This window comes from Petaurus breviceps, unplaced genomic scaffold (genome assembly GCF_028583685.1).
Source record: "Petaurus breviceps papuanus isolate PSGF00001 unplaced genomic scaffold, PetGlider_PUasm1.0 180, whole genome shotgun sequence".
Taxonomy (NCBI): Eukaryota; Metazoa; Chordata; class Mammalia; order Diprotodontia; family Petauridae; genus Petaurus; species Petaurus breviceps.
The window spans coordinates 6835595-6860070 of NW_027185782.1; the positions used below are offsets into that span (position 1 = coordinate 6835595).

The 24476-nt window shown below is 43.2% G+C and overlaps 1 protein-coding gene across 2 annotated transcripts; it reads left to right on the forward strand.

Moving 5' to 3' along the window:
* The first annotated feature begins 12487 nt into the window (after positions 1-12487).
* LOC138160317 (cytochrome P450 4F11-like) lies at positions 12488-24217 on the forward strand. Of its 2 annotated transcripts, XM_069086974.1 has the most exons (11): positions 12488-12654; positions 14849-14902; positions 15215-15342; positions 16249-16370; positions 20553-20823; positions 21926-21992; positions 22261-22390; positions 22855-22988; positions 23225-23289; positions 23566-23648; positions 23911-24217. In XM_069086974.1, the coding sequence occupies exons 1-11, from the start codon at positions 12579-12581 to the stop codon at positions 24104-24106; spliced, it is 1326 nt and encodes a 441-aa protein (XP_068943075.1). In that variant the 5' UTR covers positions 12488-12578; the 3' UTR covers positions 24107-24217. The 2 variants fall into 2 exon arrangements, with proteins under 2 accessions (XP_068943075.1, XP_068943077.1); XM_069086976.1 differs by lacking the exons at positions 14849-14902; positions 15215-15342 and having other exon boundaries at positions 12492-12654.
* The last annotated feature ends 259 nt before the right edge of the window (positions 24218-24476 follow it).

Below are 24476 nucleotides of genomic sequence, written 5' to 3' on the forward strand. Positions count from 1 at the left end.
TCAGAGGATAGAGAGGCTGTGGGCTTCAGTGGGTAGAGGATCTGAGCTTATGAGTGGGAAGAAGGCCTGGGAGGACTGGGGGCACACAGCATCTGAGGGCACTAAAAGACTAAGAGCCCAAGAGGATGAAGGGAACTGAGCATTTGCGCCTAGAATGGGGGACTGAGAGGCTGAGGAGCTGAGCAGGCCTTCTCTGGGGAAGGGTGAGCTGGGGGCTCTGTTTCTCTGATGTCCTTGATTGTGCTAATATGGTAAGAGGTCCCCCTATCGTTACCCCCTGGAGTTATTCTTCATCAGTACCCTCCAAGATGGGATGGAGAAAGGTTTTGCTTTCTCAGTGGGATGTGGAGATAAGAAGAAGGCAAGGAGCCAGATGGGATCTGGGAGCCACCACAGGATGAGAGGGAGCTCAACTTAGTCTTTATCAGGGGCATAGGTCCCTATATTACAAAGGAAATCTGGAGAAAATGATGTTGTTAAAGAAATTTATGATAGAAAAGATGAGATGGTCATATGGAAAGAGTAAGACATAGGTTACTTGTGTGTTCCTCTGGTATGTCTTCAGTATCAAGAGAAAGCAAAGAAGGCTCCCAGCATGTTTAGTAGACCCTTGGGGCAAACTCAGGGGAGGGCATGGACAAGAGTGGTGAAGAATGAACAGGTATGGATTAATTGTGATTTGCCCAATTAGAAGGAACACTCAAATTGATGAAATCACCAAATCATTTGATTATTTGAGGATTTTCTGGTTGGTGAATTCTGTTTGGTTCGAGCCCCATTCAGTGTGGAAGGGTAGATCTCTAAAATCAACATGGTCTAGATAGTTAATTAATAATGTGCTAATAGGAACTGATGCAAGCAACAGCATGGCATTAGCAAAAGCATTTAATTAGTATAGAAAGTGATCATTTGGAATACAAAAGCAAGTAATAGAAATAATCTTAACAACTGTTTGCTACCATGAGTATGTTTCCACTTTCCTTTTGTCCGTTATAGCCTGATAAGAAGCTCTCTCCACTTCTTGCTTCCTACCACATGCCATTCCTGCTTTCTTTTTTTTTTTTCTTTTCTTTTTGGAGGGGGAAGTCAGGACAATTGGGGTTAAGTGACTTGCCCAAGGTCACACAGCTAGTAAGTGTTAAGTGTCTGAGGTCGAATTTGAATCAGATCCTCCTGACTCCAGGGTCAGTGTTCTATTCACTGCACCACCTAGCCACCCCTATTCCTACTTTCAAGTTTGGGAAAACAGGCTAAGCTTCCTGCCCCTGATAGATCTCCCAGGTGGTTGCAACTCTCCTTTTGGCTTAGGTACTGAGATATACTGGTTGTTTCAACTTGAACAAATCACAGCCTCTATGAATCAGTTTCCTCATCTGTAAAAGAGATAATAACAACAGTAACAAGACAACAACAATAATAATCTCTCCCCACCCTTCCTTTAAGACAAAATAAGATGAGGAATTTGGGTGGTTAAGCCAGCAGAGGGCACTGTGACCCAGCCCATGATATCGGAATCTGAACAGAGTAGGGGCAGGGAATGCATGCTGAGGGCTTGGGAAAGCAACTTGTGTTTTATAACAGTCAGTTTGCAGTTGCTCCTGGTAATGAGTCCTTCTGAGCTACAGACCAACCTCCCTGACTTGGAATCTCTACTGTTGTCAGCTATCCCACTTCTGGGTTGCTCCCTTGAATACTGGAATGTGAGGAACCCTAAATCTTGACCTGACTTGGATGGACTCCAGGAATCTGCCTTTTCTCTCAATCAATGAATCAATTAATGAGAATTTGTTAAAGTGCTTGCCTAACTCACTATGTTAGTCATTGGGGATGCAAAACCAAAAATAAAATACTCTTGGCTCTCAAAGAAGTTACATACTCACAAATAATAATAATGAGCATTTATATAGCTCCTATTATATGCCAGATGCTGTGCTAAGTACTTTACAAATATTATCCCAATTGATCCTTGTGACAACCTTGGGAGATAGGTGTTATTACTATCCCCATTGTACAGCGGAGGCAAAAAGAGTTTAAGTGACTTACCCAAGGTCACATAACCAGTAAGTGCCGGAGGCAGGATTTGAACTCAGGTCCTCCTGACTCCAGGCCCAGTGCTTCTTCTGTGCCACCTATCTGCCTCAGAGGAAATAACATATACATATATAAGGCGTATGCAAACTATGTATATGTATATATTTATATACACAGAAAATACATATGATAATATTTTGGAGTAGAGGCAGTAGCAGCTGGGGGTAAGGAAAAATCATGTAGAAGTTGACACAAGCTCTGAAGGAAGCCAAGGATTCTAAGAAGGAGAGATGAGGAGGAGTGCATCAGGCATGAGAGACAGCCAGTGCAAAGGCATGGAGGTGGGAGATGTTTGAGGTACAAGAAGGCGGCTACTTTGATTAGTTATATCTGTGTGGCAAGGAGTAATGTGCAATTGGCTGGAAACATTAGGGCCACATTGTGAAGAGCTTCATAAGCCACTTAGGGAGCCACTGGAGTTTACTGAGCAGGGGAGTGACATGGTTAGATCTGTGTTCTCCTCTTATTGCTCATTGCTCCTGGAATAGAAGGTAAATTCTCATTTAACATGTAAAAATCCTTAATAATCTGACAGTGTGGTGTAATAGATAGAGAGAAGGACTCATAAGCAGGAAGACCTGTGTTTGAGACTCACCTTTGACCTATACTAGATATAGAACACTGGCAAGACTGCTACAGTACAAAGGGGATGGGCAGCCTGGGGGGGACCTCCACCACAACTCCCTTTAGCCCTAAGACATGCAAAAAGCTGCTCCACTCCTTCCCCTCCCCAGTGCAAGAGGGGAAGGCAGAGGGGCTGGTGGAGCAGGGAAATCTGGGTATTTTCTTTGTCTAAGAGGCAATAAGAAATGAGGGCAGGGGACCCAGGAAACTTAAGTCTAACTGTGCATTAGCAAGCAAGTGGCCAGGGATCTGGGGACTGTCAGAGGAATTTAACCTTAACGAGTCCTAGGGGTTGGGGCCAAGTACCACTTAATCCTGTTTTCACCAGCTCACAGTGTCTTTACCTCTCAGTGCCCTAGGCATTCCCAGACCAGAAACTGCTGATTTGCATTGGCAGAGGGGGATCCCGCCCTTAGAGCTTCCTGTTTGGATTCCATCACAAGTTTACAGGAACAGGCTTAACATTTCCCCCCACACCTAAAAAAGAACCCCAAACCCCAAACCTGACACTGGACTGACTTCATTTCACTCTCCTTCACTCATTCTATGTTCCAGCTAAACTTGCTTAATCCTTGTAAAACTTGGCATTCCAATTCCTGCTGTGCCTTCATACCATTCATACTGTCCATCCTCCATCTGCTTCTAGGTATCCTTAACATCCTTCACTGCTCTACTCAAGGGCTCTTCTACTGTTGGTGCATTCTTCCTCCATAAATTATCATGTATTCCTTGATCTTTGAATATAGGCCTTAATAGTCTGGATGCTCCTTGAGGGCAGGGACTGTTTCTATATTGGTTTTGTATCTCCAGTACTTAGCGTGATGTCTGGATGTTGTAGGGGGTTGCTGTTCAGTCGTTTTGATGAGGGATGGAATCCCAAGAGGTTCAGCAGGAACTCTGATCTTATCCAAGACCAGAAAACCTGCAATAGCATCTGGAAAGAATTCAAGGTCTCAGGCTTAATTGGAGTGAGAGTTGTAGAAGTTTATCGTTATGCTTCATAGAAGTGGGCAAGAGTCCTTTAGGGGACCTGTGAGTGAGAGGGGAACATGCTTTTACTTTTAAAGGGTAGGGCTGCCATTGTCAGGGCTGACCAGATGGGAGGGACCTCAGTGCATAGATAGATAGTTTAGATAAGGTTTGGGCCAGACCTGAGGAGACCTGAGGCAAGGACAAAGGAGGGTGTGGGCCAGGCCAGAGGAGAAATGAAGAGATTAAGTAAGAACAAAGGGGTCACAGGGTGTTGCCTAGGTTGAGTGCAAAAGGGATAGGGGGAAGGGGCAGAGCCCAAGGTTGGGAAAGCACAAGTTGGTTTCACAAATTGACCTAGACCCCAGGTACCCCATCATTCCCCCCTTAAACAGATGGGGCCCAAATTCATTTGGGGCAGGGGCGACAGTCTCATCTTGAACTGCTTCCAGCTGGGAAGGGATGTAGAGCTGTCCCTGCCTCTCAGGGTCCCATGTTCAAGGGGTGGGGTTGGTGGCCAATGTCCGGAATTTGGCCGACGCCAGATCCAAGGGGTGAGGGGTAGCGACTTCGGGTAATGGTTGATATCCAGCCTGTGCAATCAACCGCAAATGGAAAGCACTGAGCCTAGAAGAGACAAACTTAGCAAGGAGGTTAAGCAGACAAGGACTATGATTAGGAGTGGGACCAGGAAAGGGGCCAGTAAAGGGAAAAGCCAGGGCCACCATGAGGAAGAGGAGGAACCTGGTGCACTAAGGGCTTCATGAATTTCTTCCATCCAATTGGCCTTTTCCAGTATATTTTTGGTGTGGAGTTCTACCTGTCAAGAATTATTGATATACATGCAGCAGGAGGTGTTAGCTAGGGCACAAACACCCCCACCTAGAGGCCAGCAGATAATCTAAGGCTATGATTAAAGAACATTGTCCCCAAAACCCCATTCAACTCGTTTTAAAGGAGAAGTGCTGGGTTTAGTGATGTTATAAATAGTCAGAGGGGGTACTGAGAAATCCCAGGGAGCACATACCTTGTCCCCAGAATTCACACCCTCTGACCCACCCATCCCACAAAGAAAGGAATATCCTTGGGGAGCACAAATGGGGCCTGTTTGTAGTAGGCCGCGGACATGGAGGCTCCATGGGTTAGTTGGATTGCATGACAATGTTTCCGGCAGAAGAGTCACCTGCCAGTGAGGGGTGCTGAGCCTAAAAGACACAAATCTAGCAAAAGGATTAAACAAACAAGGGCTAAAAAGGAGTAAGAGAAAATTGACCAGAAGTGGGGTGAGTATGGGCTAGTATAACCCATTACTCAGACTATTTCACTGTCCTTTATATTTTCCCATAGAGTAGGCCTTTCAAAATCCCACTAGAGATTTAAAATTTCTTCTAAAAGTATTTCCCCTTCTTTTAAAACAGTTCAAGATTCATAAAACTTTTAAAACAATCTTAAGTAGTTTGCATAACTTTCTGCACATGTTCTAATCCTAGATGAAAATAATATTAGATTTTCAAGTAGGCTAACATGAAAGAGCTCACATCTTTTACTGACTCCTTGCTCTGATAATAGAAACCTGCTATAGAAGGAAAAAACAGGGACCTGTGACCTTCCAAATATGACAGGATAAAACATCCTTGATTCTGTTTAAATTCAGGTTAGTTACAGATATCCAAATGCAGTATCCATTCCACCTCAATGCTAGACTCAGGAATAGGTGGGGAACATTCCTTTTCAAAGGAACCCCATGGGCAAACTGAGCCAGGAGGGATCCCATCCCAGACGGAGGCTAAGATTGTCCCTCCAGCCTTTACCAAATGCAGGCTTCCACCTGTCCACAGTACAGGCTCTGAGTAGCTTGTGGCATTTTCTCTCAGATACTGATTTAATGCAGATAAATATACCCAAATTCAAACTCAAAATAAAATTTAGTTATGGTCCCTAATGCCTTTTACCTTAAACAACAAGCCTCAACAATCAATCACAGCTTAGAGCCAGTTATAATTATTTCTATTCTCTTGTAGCTGCCATAAGCAATAAAGATTTATCAGGTCCCACAACTGTAAGGAATTCCATTTACCATCTTTCCTTCTGAAATCTAGAAGCCAATTGATAAAAATCCTTTTTAATCCTTGCACCTTTTTAGCAAGTTAGGTTCATTTAAAAACTACATGACTAAAACTGTTCCTTTCCCAATGACCTTGCTTAACAGAGAGAGTTTCTGGGGATTTGGCAGTTTTATGCCCCTGTTTAGCCAATTCTCATACAAGCAGGAGGACTCTTCTGAATGGGCAGAACTAGTCAGAATATAGTTGTCACAGTTTTAGGTTTTAGCATTAAAACAGTAGCCCAATAACTTAGTTAACAGTCTTACAATTTTAAACAATCTTGACTGAAACTTCCTTTTAAACAAAGACAGACTTGGAAGCTTAAGATTTTCCCAAATTACAATACTAAGCTTAAGATTTTCCCAAATTACAATACTCCAAAACTTTAAGAGAAACTGCTTCTCATACAGCATAGATAGTACAGATGTTTACCAGTAATGATATCATCTTAAATTTAACTTTGAAATAAAAACAAATAAATTACCAATCTGATGACCTTAAAACTCCACATGAAGTTATACTTAACTAAAATCTCTTTTTTTTTGATGCATACAACCAATCAACTTATAATCACTGCATATTTCCAGAATAGCCAAAAAGTTAAATGGACAATCAGTTATCACAGTAAATATCGGCAGTATTATTACTACTTGTTTGTATCCCAAATATAAGAGCTTTAATCCATCAGATATTATAACATAAAAAATCCAATTCACATGAAATAAACATTTTAACATAGGGTTAGCAGAACTGATAAAATAACATAGCTAGTTTTACACAACTCTTTTCTCCATCTTTTAGTTTCAACAAAATTCAGATTGAAAACTGCTTTATGTAACACCATTTCTGGCTCACAATGTTCGCTCAATTTTTACAGTATAAGAGGATTTTACAATTTAGAGATACCATAATAAAACAATGACATTATGACATTAATTGCTTTCCAATTCATCACATACCAAAATTATTGATAGAAAATTAGGCTTACCAAGTGCAGAGGCTTTTCTCCTCTCCCCACAGTTGCGGAGCTTGGTTGTGAACCCTGGGATTTGAAAGGAAAGAGGGTCATCTGCATGCCCCAGGGGCCCAGGGCTGTGCCAGCGGGGCCCTCTATATAGCTGCTATGCCTCCCCCCCAAAATGTTTTGAGCTGTTCCAACTTTTACTCCAATAAATTTTATATGTCCACTCCTTAGAAACTTCTTTGAAAGCGATAGCTTTGACTTCCCTAGAAAGGGGAGAGGGAGTGGCATCTACTCCCTTATCCCAGTTCTAGAGAGCCCAAGAACCTCACCTTACATATCAAATCTTAGAAAATATTCCAATTTGCCTAAATGCCAAATAGTAAAATGAATTCTGACGTTTCTTTAGCATCAAATTAGGAGTGACACTTTTCAAAAATGACCAGAATGCATTCAGTTGCCTTTTAGTTGCATTCTGTTACACAAAACTTTCCTCTTTTAGGTGAGGCAGGAAATAGTTAAATGTTAGTCTACCTGCCTCTTTGTTCTGAGGGAGAAGATTCCCTCCCTTTCTTATTGCCTTCTCCTCACTCCACTTGGCCAGAGTGGAATGAAGAGGAGGAGATTTTCAAACTTTTAAAGATCTTAAAACTTCTGTTCACAAACAAGACAATATTTTTCTCTCTTTCTCTCCCTCTCCAGCCTACATTCAGCAGCAGGGGAAAGAAGGAGGAAGGAAAGAGATACAGCATTTCAAAGGAATGTCCTGCAGTTGCAGTTTAAAGCTTAGAGATGTCAGACCACTCACACACACTCATCCACAGAGACACACACACACACACACACACACACACACACAGAAGCTAACAGGAAGGTTCAAAAGCTCACAAATCACATTTTCTTGGCCTTCAGATAGATGCCAATTGGGGCCAGGTAAGATTGCTTTGAGATAGCCTAGGCACAGACCCCCAAGTGTGGGGGGAAGCTGGCCCATCCTTTCTACTTGAGGTCTTGAAGACCGAGTGTTTTTCAGTTGCACAAAAGATATCCTAGGGGTGAGTCTCAGGGTATGGAGGGAGACTGACCCATCCTTTCCAGGCCTCCAAGCCAAAGTCACTTGTAGTCATCTGCTTTTCTGTGACGTCTCACTTGAAAAGCCTTGCCTAAAATATATATATATGTATATTTTTTTAGATGTGGAGACACTTGTCCCTAGACAGGGCATCCCCCATCCATGTGGGATGTGTCCCGGGTCTCTTAAAAATAGACCGGATTCCGGTCCCAAACCAGAATCATCCAATCAAGCCTTTCCTAGGTGCTTAAAGGACCCGACACACAGGACCAGGACCAGGACGAGAGGGAGAAGGTAAAGGAGCTTACAGGAACTCCAAGAAAGCTTGAGACCACAAATTCTTCTGCCTGGCTCGCCAAAATGATGAGGGACGGAATCCCAATAGGTTCAGCAGGAACTCTGATCTTATCCAAGACCAGAAAACCTGCAATAGAGTCTGGAAAGAATTCAAGGTCTCAGGCTTAACTGGAGTGAAAGTTGTAGAAGTTTATTGTTATGCTTCTATAAGAAGCTGGCAAGAGTCCTTTAGGGGACCTGTGAGTGAGAGGGGAACATGCTTTTACTTTTAAAGGGTAGGGCTGCCATTGTCAGGGCTGACCAGATGGGAGGGACCTCAGTGCATAGATAGATAGTTTAGATAAGATTTGGGCCAGACCTGAGGAGACCTGAGGCAAGGACAAAGGAGGGTGTGGGCCAGGCCAGAGGAGAAATGAAGAGATTAAGTAAGAACAAAGGGGTAACAGGGTGTTGCCTAGGTGGAGTGCAAAAGGGATAGGGGGAAGGGGCAGAGCCCAAGGTTGGGAAAGGACAAGTTGGTTTCACAAATTGACCTAGACCCCAGGTACCCCATCAGTTTCAGTCATATCCCACTCTTCCTGACACATTTGAAGTTCGGCCAAATCTTGGCCAAGATATTGGAGTGGTTTACCATTTCTTTCTCTAGCTCATTTTACGATGAGGAAACTGAGGCAAACAGTTAAGTGACTTTCCTGGGGTCATACAGCTAGTTAGTGTCTGAGGTCAGATTTGAACTCAGGGGGATGATTCTTCCAGTTTCCAGGCTCCACTGTGCCTCCTAGTTTCTCTTTGTCATAGATGTTTCATTAAATTGGAAAATTACAGAATTTCAGAGTTAGAGGGGGACCATGGAGGCCATCAAGTCCCATTCAACCTGAAAAAGAACTCTTTTTTAAAAAAAATTATTTTTCCCCAATTGCATGTAAAAACAATTTTTAACACTCTTTTTAAAACTTATGAGTCCCAAATTCCCTCCCTTATTTCCTTCACTCCCTGTTCCCTGAGATGATAAACTATTTGGTATAGGTTACACATGTGCAGTCATGCAAAACATATTTACATATTAATCATGTTGTGAATAAAAACTCAGATAAAAAATACCCATGAAAAAATAAAGTGAAAAATAGTAGGCTATGATCTGCATTCAGACTGTATCAGTTACTTCCCTGGAGGTGGATAGCATTTTTCATCATGAGTCCTTTGGAATTGTCTCGGATCTTTGTGTTGCTGAAAAGAGCTGATTTATTCACAGTTGGTCATCATACAATATTGCTCTTACTGTGTATGATATTCTCCTGATTCTCCTCACTTCACTTTGCTTCAGTTCATGTAAGTCTTTCTAGGTTTTTCTGAAATCATCCTTCTCATCATTTCTTATAGCACAATAGTATTCAATTACAATCATATACCACGGCTTGTTCAACCATTCCCCGACTGATGAATTGGGGATTTTCTCAATTTCCAATTCTTAGCCATCATAAAAAGAGTTGTTATACATATTTTTTGTACAAAAAGATCCTTTTCCTTTTATTTAATCTCTGGGATACAGACCTGGTAGTGACATTGCTGGGTCAAAGGGTATCTACATTTTTATAACCCTTTGGACATCGTTCCAAATTGCTCTCCATGATGGTTGGATCAGTTCACAACTCCACCAACAGTACATCAGTGTCCCAATTTTCCCACATTCCCTCCAACATTTATCAATTTCCTGAAAAAGAACTCTTTGTACAGTATATCTAACCCATGGTCATCCAGCTGTCATGGGAAAAATATTCCCACTGAGTTCTGTAAAATGAACTGGAGAAGGAAATAGCAAACTGTTCTATCAATCTCAAATGAGGTCACAAAATGTTGGGCCAACTGAAATGACTAAACAACAAATAATTGAATATTTCCTCCATATTTCTCCTAAGGTCCCTTCTAGATTCAAATCTATGATCATAAATCACAGGAATTAATCCAATTAAATATATTATTAGATTCAATACACCATTCTAATCTATGATCTTTTGAAATCTTGACTATCTAATTAAAAGTAATAATAATAACTAGCATTTATAGAGTACTTTAAAGGTATGCAAATTGCTGTACATATATTATCTCACTGGATCCTCACAACAGCTCTGTCAAGTAGGTGCTGGTATAATCTCCATTTTACAGAGGAGGAAAATAAGTCTGAGAAAGGTTAAGTGACTTTCTTGGCGTGACATAATTCATAAATGTGTGAAATGGAATTTGAACTCAGTCCAGGGCTCTTACTCATTGCACCACTTAGAATTGTTATTTCCTATAAATAATTAAACTGATTGCAAATATGGGCACTGAGGAAACTTGCAGAGAGAGGGAGAGAGATAGACTTAAGTAAACTTTTAAGGATCAGGAATGTTGTCACTGTACAGCTTGCAAAATTTCCCCTGTCTTTCCTGGTATAATTCCAGGAGTACTGTTTGTCCTTCCCCTCGTTTACCTGGTGTGATGTGGCTCTACCTGGTCGCTCCTCTGTGATAGGGAGCTTCTCATTCTAGTACAGACTGTTCTCTAATAGTACAGATGGTTTATAAACACCATCTAAGGCATCTCTAAAAAAATAATTGCCTGAAGCTTGGATCAGTCCCTTCTGGTTGTGTTTGAGAGTTTCAAATATAATAAGGAACAGTAAGAACAGGAAGAAAGCACTGAGAGATTTTATATTTCTTGGCATGCCCACTCATAGTGGGAGGCCCCTGTCTTTCAAGTCTCAGCTAAAATCCCACCTTCTACAGGAAGACTTTCCCAGTCCCTCTTGGTTTTAGTGACTTTCTTCTGTTGATTATGTCCTATTGATTCTGTACATAATCAATAGATTATCTCTATTGAGGGTAATGTCCAATGAGACTTCCAACTGAGGGTGACTGGCAGGACATGTACTTTAGCTGCCATGAGCTGTGGTCCCATGGTGGCCAAGGGGTAGAAAAGAGGGAGATGCCATTCCATCTATCCTCTTCACAGGAAGTCCCAGAGCTATAGGATACCAGCTCAAGGGTCACAGGAAGACAGGTCAAGAGAAGCAGAGTCATTGTCCTTTTTAAGAACCATTATTCTGTAGATTCTTCTGGTTCAGTGACCAATGTCAATCCTTTGTAGCACTGAGTCATTCACATGTGGACAGTTAGAAACAGAAAGTGAGTCCTTGCACATGCTCTGTATAACCTCTATTATATATGAAATAGGATCACACACATATATAGCCTTCCTTCCTTTGTTCTTTCATTCCTTCCTTTTTTCCTTCCTTCCTTCCTTCTTTCTCTTCCTCCTTCCTTCCTTCCTTCCTTCCTTCCTTCCTTCCTTCCTTCCTTCCTTCCTTCCTTCCTTCCTTCCTTCCTTCCTTCCTTCCTCCCTTCTTTCCTTCCTCTCTTCCACCCTCCCATCCCTTTCTCTGTCTGTCTGTCTCTCTGTCTCTCTCCCTTCTCCTCTCTTTCTGCATCTATAACCAGGATAACTAGGTCAAAGGGTATGTACCAGTTAGTGACTTTTCTTAAATAATTGTAAACTGTTTAGGATGATGGAATCAATTCACAATTCTGCCAACAGTGCGTCATTGTTCCCGTCTTTCCACAGCATTGAATGCATTGAGTGCATTTGTTACCATCTTTTCCATGTTGATAAGTGAAATCCCAGAGTATTAAACTTGCATTTCTCTTATTAGTGATTTTGGAGAAATTTTCATATATTTGTTGATCATTTTCATTTCTTCTAAAATCTGCTGGTGTCTTTTGACCACTTATTTACTGGGGGAATGGCTCTTGGTCCTACATATTTGTGTCACTTCTTTAAATATCTTGAATATCAAATGTTTATCTGAGGGATTGTGTACAAAGATTTTTTTTTTTCAATTTAGGAGGTACTGTCTTCAATTATTGAAGGAAACCATGGAAGAGAAATTAGAATTGTCCCACTTGACCACAGTGGGCAGAGCTAGGAGTAATGGATGGAAAGTATAGAGAGACTTATTTAGTGAAGTCAACAAAAGTTTCCTAACAATTATGACCATCTAAAAATGGGGTGAACTCTCTTGAGAAAGTATAAACTTCCCCCTCACTGGAAGTCTTCAAGAAAAATCATGAGGGCTACTTGTTGAGTACATTTTCCAGTAGATTCTTGTTTGGGTGGGTGTTGGATCAGATGGCCTCTGGAGTCCCTATAATTCTGAGACCCTGTACCAGGCTTGGACTGTTTCTATGATGCCATATACACTATACTGCTGGTTGCATGAGGGGGATGTCCTTCAGAAAAGCCCATACATCTGTACTCCTTTGGGAATCTTCAGTTTTTTCCTGATCATGAGAGGTTTGGCATTTCCTTAAAGGTTGTTTGAAAGTGCTGACTTTTTCTGTTGCTTTATTTACAGATCACACCCACTGAGGAAGGCCTAAGAAATGTTATTAAATTTGTGAAAACTTTCAGGGAGATCTTTCTAATGTGGAGTGGCCCCAGCCGCGCAGTTCTTTTCATCTGTCACCCAGACTACATCAAGCCTGTCACATCAGCTTCAGGTATGTAAACCCTGGGCCATGGTTACCATGCAACATCTATCCCTGCCTGCCCCCTCACCTATTCATCAACACTCCCACTGACTTATGTGATCATAGAACACCTTATACAGTGAGAAAAATCAATAGTTGCTGCCTTCAAGAACTTACATTCTCCTTGGGACAGGGTGCAGTGATAACTGCTAAATGTAAAAAGAGGGAATAGGGAAGGGTTGAGGAATGGCAATGTGATGGAAGGTGAAAAAGAAGGAGAGAATGGTGGGAGAAATAAAGGAGGAACAGAGAAGGAGGGAGTGGACAGAGAAGAAAGTCGGAAGCTAGTAGTTCCTGTTATATATCTAGGTCTATATCTATAGCTATAACTATGCCCATATCTATAATCCTATATCAATATCTATATCCACATCTATCATATCCATATCTATGCTCACATCTATATTCATGTATATCCGCCATTCTATCTATATCCGTATCAATATCTTTCTATGACTATATCCATATCCATACCGATATCTGTATCTATACTTGCATGTATATTCATGTCCATATCTATATCCATCTCTGTATCTATGTCTATCTATATCCATTTCTTTATCTTTATCTATATCTATAATAAATTGGAACCAAGGAGTCAGGGAAGGCACTGAAATTAAAGTGACTTGGGAATGACTTCCTGGAGAAGGTAAAATTTTAGCTGGGACTTGAAGGAAGCCAGTGAAGCCACAAAGTGGAGATGAAGAGGGAGAGCATTCTAGGGATGGGAGATAGTCAATGAAAAGGCCTGAAATTGTCTAAGGTACAACAAGGAAGATAGTGTCAATGAACTGCAGGTACAAGAAGTGTAAGGTAAAAGAAAACTGCAAAGGCAGTGGCTGGGCAGCTTGTGAAGACCTTTGAAGGCCAAGCAGAGGGTTTTATACACTCTAGTTCAACGAGGGCAGGGGGAACCCCTGAGTATTTCTCCCCTTTCACCCACTCCCTGAGTATAGATTCCTCTTCCCCTCTCCCCCCTCATCCCTCCCCCTGCAGGGGAAGATGGCCTAGGACTGGAAGAATCTTAGCATTGGGCAGGAGCAGAGCCACCAAACACAGTCACCACTATAGCTCAGTTTAGTTTCTCTGGGGTCCACACTGTGGATAGATAATCGATATAGTAAAAAATAACATAGAAGCAAAAGAGAAATCTGCATTTCTTTGGGTACATTGCATAGTGCTTTCAAAGACCCCAGGTTTTCCCCTGAAACAGAAACTCATTTTTTAAAAGAATAATATTCTGTTGCTGGTACCATGAAGTGATGAATCATAGAACACCAAAGTTAAATGCCACCACTGTTCTAAGAGCAAATACAAATACAAAAAACCTTGTCCCCCCACCCAAAAATATCCTAAGCAAACCACAGTTCCTGCCTTCAAGGAGCTGACATTTTAATGAAGGAAAAGGGAAGAGAAAGGTGAGGGAAAGAAGATTCAAAAGCCAAGCCACAGGAGAGGAATGAAGGATGGCAGGCCTGGGCCCTTCTTCAAAATGGAGACCCCAGAAATCAGTCATGGGAGAAGGGGAACCAGAGATGGAGGGATCTTAGATGTGAGAAGGTCACAGGGGGTGAGGGAAGCTCCAGTATGAGAGGGCATTTGAGGCATGATGGAGAAATCAAACTTACCTGGAAGAATAACCAGGAGTTCTTAAGTAAGAGAGGTAGGAAAATGGGAAATATTGAAAAAGCAAGCTTTCCTTCCCCATCATCTATGAGACCATGTCCAGTTCCATGTCAGGGTGGTAACTGAGGAATAAGAGGCCAGATCTGGGTGATGCTTTGGTCATTCTCAGGGTTCTCTGGGTCAAGCTTGGGGCCTTCTCTGGGTTTCGTCCAGGTAGCACATCAGGCTATGTCTGATTGTTCTGCCACATCAAGCCTCCTGCTCCTGCCCCACCCAACCTCATTTGCTTTACCCATGATCTCTGCTGTCCTCCTCTTGCTTTCCCTATCCTTGCTGTGTTGAGTGCAGGAAGAGGATGGTTTGGTATTGGGGATGGGTAATGGCAAAGGAAAGGAAGCTCCAGCCCCCTATGTCCCAGCTTGAGACTGAGTTCCCCTCCCTTCTCTTCCCTCTTGGCTATTTTATGGCACCTTCCTCCTCCTATCTTCACCATATGGCCTTTACACCACCCTTTGAAATAACACATATGTCTCCACAGCCCATATTGCACCCAAGGACCAGCTTTCCTATGGATTCTTAAAGCCTTGGCTGGGTGAGTGATAGTCAATGGAAGAAGCACTAGGAATTGAGAACACACCTGAGGAGAAAATGCTCAGGATGCTTATTACTAAAGGACTGAGTATTAATGGACCAAGGTGGAATAGAATCTTTGAAGGCTTAGTGTTTGGGGATGGGTTGAGGGCTAGTGGTTGTGAGTGAGAGATTTAGGGATAGGGATAAATAAAGGATTGGCATGGAGCCTAGGTCGGGGGGGAATGCTGTGGGATCTGTATGTGGGGTAATGGTTCTGAGCAGTTCATTATTGTGGTCTGGGCATGGATTTCTCCCACCATTTTTCTCCCAGGGGATGGGCTGCTTCTGAGCAAAGGAGACAAATGGTACCAGCACCGACGCATGCTGACCCCAGCTTTTCACTTTGACATTCTCAAACCCTATATAAAGATCTTCAACGAGTCCACAGACATCATGCATGTAAGACTGGAAAAGCTGTGGGTAGATGGAAATTGACTGCAAGAGGCCCGCAGTCTATGTGGAGTGAATTCCCTGTTAGACCACCTTGTATTGCAACAGTTGTGATGGTGGCCATTATTACAGCAAGGTGACCGAAGTTTTTCCCTTAGGGGAAAAAAAGCAATTAGAGGGTTGCTGCAGTGCTTCAGTGCAGAATAAACAGAGTTTAGGATCTAGTTAGTAAGAATAATCAGTTAAAGGAGGAAGCTAATAAAGGTACACTTGAGTAAGGTCCAGGTATGTCCTGCTCTGGGCCCTAACTTCCAAATTGCACCTTAGTTTTACATGGGTCTCCTCTGAACCCCAAATGATGGTACATTCAGTCTACCTTGCCTCAACCATCATTTGTGGTTGGTATTGATGGCCCCAAAGTGCCCAGTTATGTCTCTCAGCTGTCCCACCAGCCTCTTTTCCTGAATTTAGACTGAGGCGTTGACATGTTGGAGCAGAGCCCATGGTCACCATCACATGTGAGTCTTCTCTAGTACCTGCCCTTTCAGCTCAGTTTTCTGTCCATGACTCATCTTCTCCCAACGTCCTATGAGGCAGAGAGGTCAGTGTTAATCATCCCAATTTTTATAGATGAGGAAGGAAGTTGAGCATAGAGAAATAAAATGACTTGCTAAGGTTGCACAACATAGGTCACACAGTAACATGGTTCAGATTGGATCTCAGTTCTCCTGACTTCTAGTCAATGACTCCTTCTAACCCTAAGGAGAGCTCTGACTGATCTGTAGCCCCCACTTGGTTCCCCATAACAAAAGAGGTCCTTTTCTTGCTTTCTCTGGCATTTTGCAGGGGTTCAGGACAAAGGCTCAGCTCCTGGGAGGAATCCAGACTCACAATTATGATTTCTTTCTTGGGCAGATGAAATGGCAGCGTCTATGTGTTGGGGGCAGCATCCGCCTGAACATGTTTGAGCACATCAGCCTCATGACACTGGACAGCTTGCAGAAATGTGTCTTCAGCCATGACAGCCAATGTCAGGAGTGAGTCCCAACCCAGCTCTTAACTTGGAGACTTCAGAAACTAGTAGCAAAATAGTCATAGGGTGCAGGGGAAGGGAGACTCTATTGAAGGGGAATGTTCACTGTTAGGGATGAGATCTAGGATGATGGAGGAAGAGGGGCAGATCAAAACTAACATGAAAACTGGAGGCCCTGGAGCTAAGTATGTGTGGTCCTTAATATTCTAAATCCCACCATCCCCATCCCTGGTCTACTTCCTTAGGTGGAGGTACAATGCCTCAAGCATCTCCCCGGCCTAGTCTTGGTAAAGTATCAGTGACTATTTCATCATCAACTATTTACAAATATGGCAATTCTAGTGTAACAGGAACTTAATGCATTTATTATGTTCCTACTGGGTGCCTGGTGCTGTGCTAATCACTGACTATATAAAGATATCAGTGAAACAGTCTCTACACTCAAGTAGACTGTGGGATAGGGAGAGACAAGAAGTACACTAAAAAATATCCAAAAAATAAGAATAAGTAAGTCTTTGGGAGTGAGACACTCACTTGTCACCCCTTCTGATTCTCCTTTTGGTTCAGTTTCCCCTTTTCTTCACCTATGGGTGTCTGATGTGTCCAATGAGAGCTTTCTGGGTGATAGTATCAGTGAGTGACTCCAGGAAGATCTTCTGGATGGGGCAGATGCTAGGAGAAGGGCAATGGGACAATGTCCAGGGCAGAATTGGCCCCCGTGGTCAGTGTCCAGCTGACATGCCCAGCAAGGTGTCAAGAAGTACTGGCCACAGGTCAGTCATGTAGAAAGGAATGAAAGGCAGACAAGACAGCAGCCCAGAATCAGAGGCATGTCAATAGAGAAGTAACAGAAGGGTCAGGGAAAGTGCACTTGCTGTTAAGCAGCCTGAGTTCAAATCTGGGCTTAATACAATTAGTTCAGTTATTTTTCAGCCATGTCTGACTCTTCATGACCCATTTGGGGTTTTCTTCTTGGCAAAAATACTGAAGTGGTTTGACTTTTCCTTCCCTAGCTCATTTTATACCTGAGGAAACTGAGGCAAACTGGGTGAAGTGACTTGCACAGAGCCACATAGTTTAAAAGTGTCTGAGGCCAATTTGAATACAGGAAGATGAGTCTTCCTGCCTCCAAGCTGATGGTCTATCCACTGTACCACCCGGCTGTCCCTTTTAAGACAATATCTCATGTGTAAAAGGGAGTTAGTAATGAATACATTACATGAACTACAGGCTCATTGTGAGCTTTATAAAGTTGTGGTGCTTTAGGAATGTATTGTTTTTGTTGGTGTTGTTAATACTCAATATTCACTTCATTGAGGCAGTCTAGAATAGAATCCATAAGATCTCCAAGATATGCCTGTATATGCAACCTGCCACCCAACCTCAGGGCTGAGCCCAGATATCAGCACAATCAATAAAGTCAGTCCATTGTTCTGCTGGGCAGGAAGGCAGAATCTGTTGCTATTCTCTCTTCCCATCTGGTATTTTCTTTCATTTCCAATAAGTGTCTTTTCCTTCCCAGAAGTCGGGGCCTGTCTTGCCTGAACTAATTGGGATATTACAGAACTAACTAGATTGATAAGAAAGCAAGAAACTCTGGTGAGACCTCTGTGTGAGAGAGTAGGAAAGCCTTACCAGTTTTCATTGTGTATCCATCTTTCTGTTTCTTTGTGTGGTGTATGTCCTTGGGAATCTTATTCAAATAGTTGTATTCAAGCAACTGAAGATGCTAAGCATGACATAACCCAAAGAGATGGGCAGAGATGGTCAATCACAGTCTTTTCTTTAGAAGTATCTTCTCAGTCTTACCCTGTTCTCTGGGGGAAACTTGGTCAGAAGTGATGGGACTATGATACTCAAAGGTTAGCATTTACTATATGATCATTTAGGGTAAAAGCTGTGGGGACAGAAAGGGAGGTATGAAAAAGCCACATCTGCAAGTATTGTGTTCAGTTCTGGATGCCATATTTTGAACATCATAAGGCTATAGTGTCCATAGGAGGGTAAATAGGATTGAGAAGAGACTGGAGACCACACCATGACTGGTGATCAACTGAAGGAAATGGAAATGTCTTAACCTTGAGAAGAGACTGCTTGGGGGTGGGGAGGGGAAGAGGGAGGTGATGTGTTGTTCAGTGGTGTCCAACTGTGACCACATTTAGGGTGTTCTTGGCAAAGGTAATGGAATGGATTGGCATTTTCTGCTCCAGCTCATTTTACTTATAAGGAACCGAGGCAAACAGGGGTAAGCGACTTGCCCAGGGTCCCACATCTTGTAAGTGTTTGAGGCTGGATTTGATTTCATAAAGATGAGTCATTCTGACTCCAGGCAGGGTGGGTATGCCACTTAGCTCCTCCAAGGGAAGTGATAACTATGTTTAGGTGTAAGATTTTTTAAGGAAAAGGCTTTATTTTCTGAAAAACAAAACAAAAGGGCATCTATGTGAAAAAACACAGGAAAATGGTTTGAAGAAACCCAAATAGTTTGGAGTTCTTAAAGAAAACAGACTTTCAAATATAAGTAATAAGAAAATATGTTTGAAAACAACTCACATGCAAAAGAACTGAATGGTGTTAGAGATCACTGTAACATGTTGTTTTCCAATAGCTAATTTGAATATTCATATTTTCAGGACTTTACTGATGAACAGCTCTGCATTGTAGAACTCTTTAGGGGATATGGGATTTTAGTCTAATAACTATTTGTGTTATAAATCAAGAGCTGTTGGCTGTTTTGCCTTATAATGAAACAGTTTTAAAGGAGAGTGAAGAAAAAGGCAGGCTCTGCAGCTGCCCTGGGAGCTGCTTGGTTTGGAAGAAAGCTCATACTAGGAGCTGATTGGAGTAAAGCAGAATCATCTGTGGTTAAAAGTTCTTGTTGTGTAATGCCATCTACAGCTTGAGACAGGGAAAACCCCTTAGGAGGCATGACTACATTGCCCATCAATGCCATTTTTATATGGGGAGGGAGGTACTCTTCCATAGCTCAGAGAACAAATTGAAAAATTTCTACACATTCCATACTTGTAGGAACTGCTTGCCATGGAAAGAACAAAGCAATGTTGTTTACTGAAAGAGCTTAATGCTGCTTCCATGGCCCAGGAGTACTAGAGAAGGGTCTTCATTCAAGAGGGGTGTCTAGAGAAGTGCAATAGGAATGGTTCTGTCCAGCACATGACAGCATTGCGGACTGTTATCTAAAAAGGACTTTAATACCTGGACATGGGTTTCCCTGATCTTTCCTTACTGCTAGGTTTCTATAGTTTTGTGTCCACTCTCCCCATCCTTGTAAACCAGTAGGAGAGTATGATCCAGGGTTTATGGGTGGACTGTTATGTTTTGGTTTTGTCTTCTATTGAATAGCAAATATTTCATGTTTTTGAATTACTGAAATCATTATGACTATATAAATGGGAAACATGGTCAAGAGGCTCAGAGTGAGTGTAGCAGCATGGCTGACCATGACCAGGCGAACTTCTGGGAAGGAGTTCCCACTCCATGCCCTTGGAATTGCCTCCCATATTCCTCTTCCTCACCCCAGGGCTGCCCATTTGAGTTCTGGTTACAGTGAGGGAGCCAACCCATGCAGAGAGAGAAAGGAAATGTGGGTGCCACATCATGCTGGTGCCATACCCCATAGAGTTCACAAGTTTTTGAAGGACTATCTTTGGGACCCTGAGAGTGTTTAGATTTATCATTATTTACTTTAAAGGGCAGAACTAGGTCTAATTAGTGGAAATTATAGAAAGGTAGTCTGAGATTTTACATAAGGGGGAGAACCCACTTCCCAATAATTAGAACTGTCAAAAAGTTAAATTTTCTTCTTTTGAAAGAGGCATGTTTTCTATCACTGGAGCTCTTCAAGTAGATGCTGGGGCCCATTAAGGATACTGTAGAGGGAATTCTTATTCAGGTCCAGGTTGGCCTTCATGGGCTCTGAGGTCTTTTCTAACTGAGATTCTGTGATTATGTATTATGGAGAAAGAACAGATGGGATTTGTGGCCGAGAGGTTTTGAGCCTGGGTGACAGACTGGGGAGAGGTCATGTCAGTGACTAGGGCAGGCAAGTTGGAAGGGAATTGCTTTGGAAGGACATTAAAGAGCTTAGTCTGAGCTATGTGGAGTCAGAAGGGCCAGGGTTCTCACTTGGCCTGATCCCTGACCCTTGCCCCCATACTTTGCACAGGAAACCAAGTCCTTACATCTCTGAAATCTTGGAATTAAGTGGTCTTGTGTCAAAACGCAACCAGGACCCCCTCCTATACTGGGATCATCTATATTACCTCACCAGCCAGGGAAAGAAGTTCTCTAGGGCTTGCCATGTGGTACACAGCTTCACAGATGCTGTCATCCAGAGCCGGCGCCAAGTCCTTGCTGGGCAAGGTACTGAGGCCTTCCTCAGAAATAAGACCAAAGGAAAGACCATGGACTTCATAGATGTTCTGCTACTGGCCAAGGTGAACATTAGAGTTATAGGGAGAAGTGGGAAGGGAGGGAATCTTCCAGAAGCCCTGAGGGAACATGGGGAGGTGGGGGAGAACAGCCAGGGAAAGAAGAATGGCTTGGCTGGCAAAGGCAGATTCATGGTTCCATAACATATGTCCCAGAGCTGAGACATATAAAAGAGTGTTTATTGGGAAAGTTTCCCTTTACTTTCCTCCCATGTGTGGAGTAAAATAGCTACTCCTAGCCTGTTTTTAGGTACATGAAAGGAGTAATCTGGCTTCTATGTCTAGCTAGCTGAAAATGCCTGGAATCCTATTAACTATCCTAGTATACCTAGAAATAACCTCAAAATATATCCCCTGAGGTTATTTATAGGTATAGCAGGGTATAACATTAAAGAGCTTAGTCTGAGCTATGCGGAGTCAGAAGGGCTGTTATAAAAGGTCAGAAGGGCTAATATAAAAATATTCACAAATATTTTTGTGGTTCTAAGTATATCAAGGGTAATTTCCTACATTATAGATTTGTCTAGGAGTACCATTAAGGCTGCTTCTAGCTATAGCAAAGGAGAGTCTAGGGAATGCTGGAAATACCTAGAATTTCTGTGACACAAATGTGCATGAGAGAGAATATTAAGGAGGAAGGGACAAGACCTATGAGGGGGTAGGGTACCTATCAAGGTATCCTGATTACCTCCCCGCATCCCCACGGGATGCCATAGCTAGGAATATGTCTTTAGCTCAGGAAGGGACTTGTGCTTTGGGCGAGTCCCTTCTAAATCCAAGTTTCTATTATTCTAGGTGTGTCTTCCAGCAATATGAGATTCTGGGTAGTGCTTGGTGTAGTTTCTGAGGGTTTTGGTTCTATCAGGTGACTCCCATGGTGTGGTTCTATAAGTGGAGTAGGAATCCAGAGGATAGTTTCAGATGCTGTAGAAGGCTATGGGGGTATGAGTAATGCTAAGCATTTGGGCTAGATCTTAAGGATTCTAGGTATGATACCTGACAGTATCAGTTGTGTGTGGGGATAGGGAGATGCTGAGGAGGGGATCCCAGGTAGAGCTGCTCAGGGGAAGGAAGAAAGCCAAGATCCTACTGAGATACACTATTCCAGGATGAAGCTGGGAAGGCTTTGTCAGACGAGGACATTCAGGCAGAGGTTAACACCTTCATGTTTGCAGGTAAGGGGGCAAATGGAATTGGAGGGTATGGGGCTAAGGGTGCTGGAGATTTAGAGGGGATTCCCCCTTAGGAAGCCCTCCCCTATCTTATTCCTGATGTCAGCCTCAGTGATTCCTGCTTTGATCAGGGCTAGTCCAAAAGGAGCTGTCCCCTCAGAGCCTGTGCTTATTTCAGTGTGGTCATGATGTTCCTTCTCACTCCACAGTTCACTCATAGATACCTTCTCACCACCATACCAATTGTCTGTATCTTCTCCCTTCCTCCCAGGCCATGACACAACAGCAAGTGGCCTCTCTTGGGCCCTCTACAACCTGGCCAAGCACCAAGAATACCAGGACCTCTGTCGTCAGGAAATACAGGAGCTCCTAAGGGGTCGTCAGGCAGAGGAGATTGAATGGTCAGTGTGAAATAATACTGGGAGGATTCCTGTATGAGAGGGGATTAGGAGCTCATCCCTTGGACCATCCTGGTCACAGCTGAGGACAATCCCCATAAGAAACATCCTCAAGCTTTACACTGGTGTAGCTAGAGCTCTGCCTCTGTAGATGACAGGCCTTCACTGCCAAAACAACTCTCCCCTAGCAGACAGGAGGGTTTCTTGACCATTTGATGGTTTTCTGCCAGGGCTAAAAGGTAGGGAGATTTCTGTGCTGAAGACTCCATAATACATCCTGGCCTTTCTTATTCTCTCTTTTTCAATCACCATCTCTGTCACGGTTCTCAACTTTCCCTCCCCCCATCACACCCCAACTCTGGAGACTCTAGAGCAAAATGTCATGGTCCTGTAATCTTGCCTTGTCTCTGTGTGGGATCGGGTATCTGAGTTCCCCTCCCCCAGGATGACAGGTCTGCTCTCTGCAGGGATGACCTGTCCCAGATGCCCTTCTTGACCATGTGCATCAAGGAGAGCCTGAGACTGCACCCCCCAGTTTTTGCCATTGCTCGTGAATGCACCAAGGACATCCAATTACCTGATGGGCGCATCATTCCCAAAGGTAGGCTTTACCCAGGCATGCATGGCATAAGAAGGGGAAGGCAAGGTATGACAGGGGTTGCACCTGGGGGTGCAGTGTAGGAGAAGGTAGAAAGAAGATATCAAGTTTTCTTCAAGAAGTGACTGAGGAACTATACTTAGAAAGCTGGTGGGGGAGCAGTGGTTCAGGGGGATCGATGAGTGAATGTACAGAATTTGCAGCCCATGTTGGGCTCTCTATTTCTTCCTTCTTAACAGGGTGCATTTGCATGATCAGCATTTTTGGAACCCACCACAATCCAACTGTTTGGCCCAACCCTGAGGTACGCTACTCTAATTCCCCTCATGTTATCTGACCAGACTTAGGGGGCAGGGACACTCATGACAAAGGGTTGCATCTTTGCCTAGGAAGAATATAGGAGAAGCCCAGATGTGCCTCTAGGGAGTAGAGCCAGGAAGGCAAGAGACTATAACACCAATCTCCTCACAGTGGATGGTCTGCTGCTTAAGGCAGTTTCCTTGCCTCCCTGGTAGAAGTCTGCCTGCCCGGCATGGCCCTGGGCCATCCTCACCATCCTTCATCTCTCCTTTTCCCTCAGGTCTATGACCCATACCGCTTTGACTCGGACAACATCCAGAAGATGTCACCCGTGGCATTTCTTCCATTCTCAGCTGGACCCAGGTAAGGCCATGGTATATGCTTTCCCATTTGCCTCCCTGAAGTGCTGGGGGAAATGTCCTCACCCTTCTGTGTCATTGTGGTCAAATCCATACCCTCAAGAGAGACCAACCCTATTGCCAGTAGATATAGAGGCTCCATCGTGTGTGTGTTTGTGTGTGTGTGCATTTCCATGCACATGGGCATGTACACATGAGTGGTGGTGGGAGGACAGAGTAAGGCTGGAGTCAAGGTATGGGGATTAGCAGACCCTCCCCTTGCACAGGAACTGCATTGGCCAGAACTTTGCCATGTATGAGATGAAGATTGTGCTGGCCCTTACGCTACTGCGATTCCGAATCTTTGCTGATGAAGAACAGCCAGTCCGAAGGAAGCCAGAAGTGATCCTCAGAGCAGAGGATGGGCTGTGGCTGAGGGCAGAGCCACTACAGACACGCCTCCAGAAAGCCCCCCAGAATTGACAGATGGGAATTTCCTCAGGTCTGAGACATGGAGCTGTGGAGACTGCCAGACCTTTAGTTACCCTTGTCTTGGTTGTAAATCTTATGAATAAAAGAAATTTAACCTGAAAATTCATTTTGTTTTGTGCCTTTATGTCATGAGGTAGAGGCTGGTGAGAGAAGATAGGAATCTGTTTCTCAGTTCCAGGAAGAAAAGTTAGGAGCATGGGAGCGTGGGGGAGAGGGGGAAATGGGAACCACAATTGTCTAGAAACATCTTGTTAGACTGTTCCCTAATCTACCTGATAGCCTAGTAGTAAAAAGTTCCTGACCAATACCAAAGGAGAAACAAGCCATACAACACTATGCAAGAACATGGTAAAGTGATTGG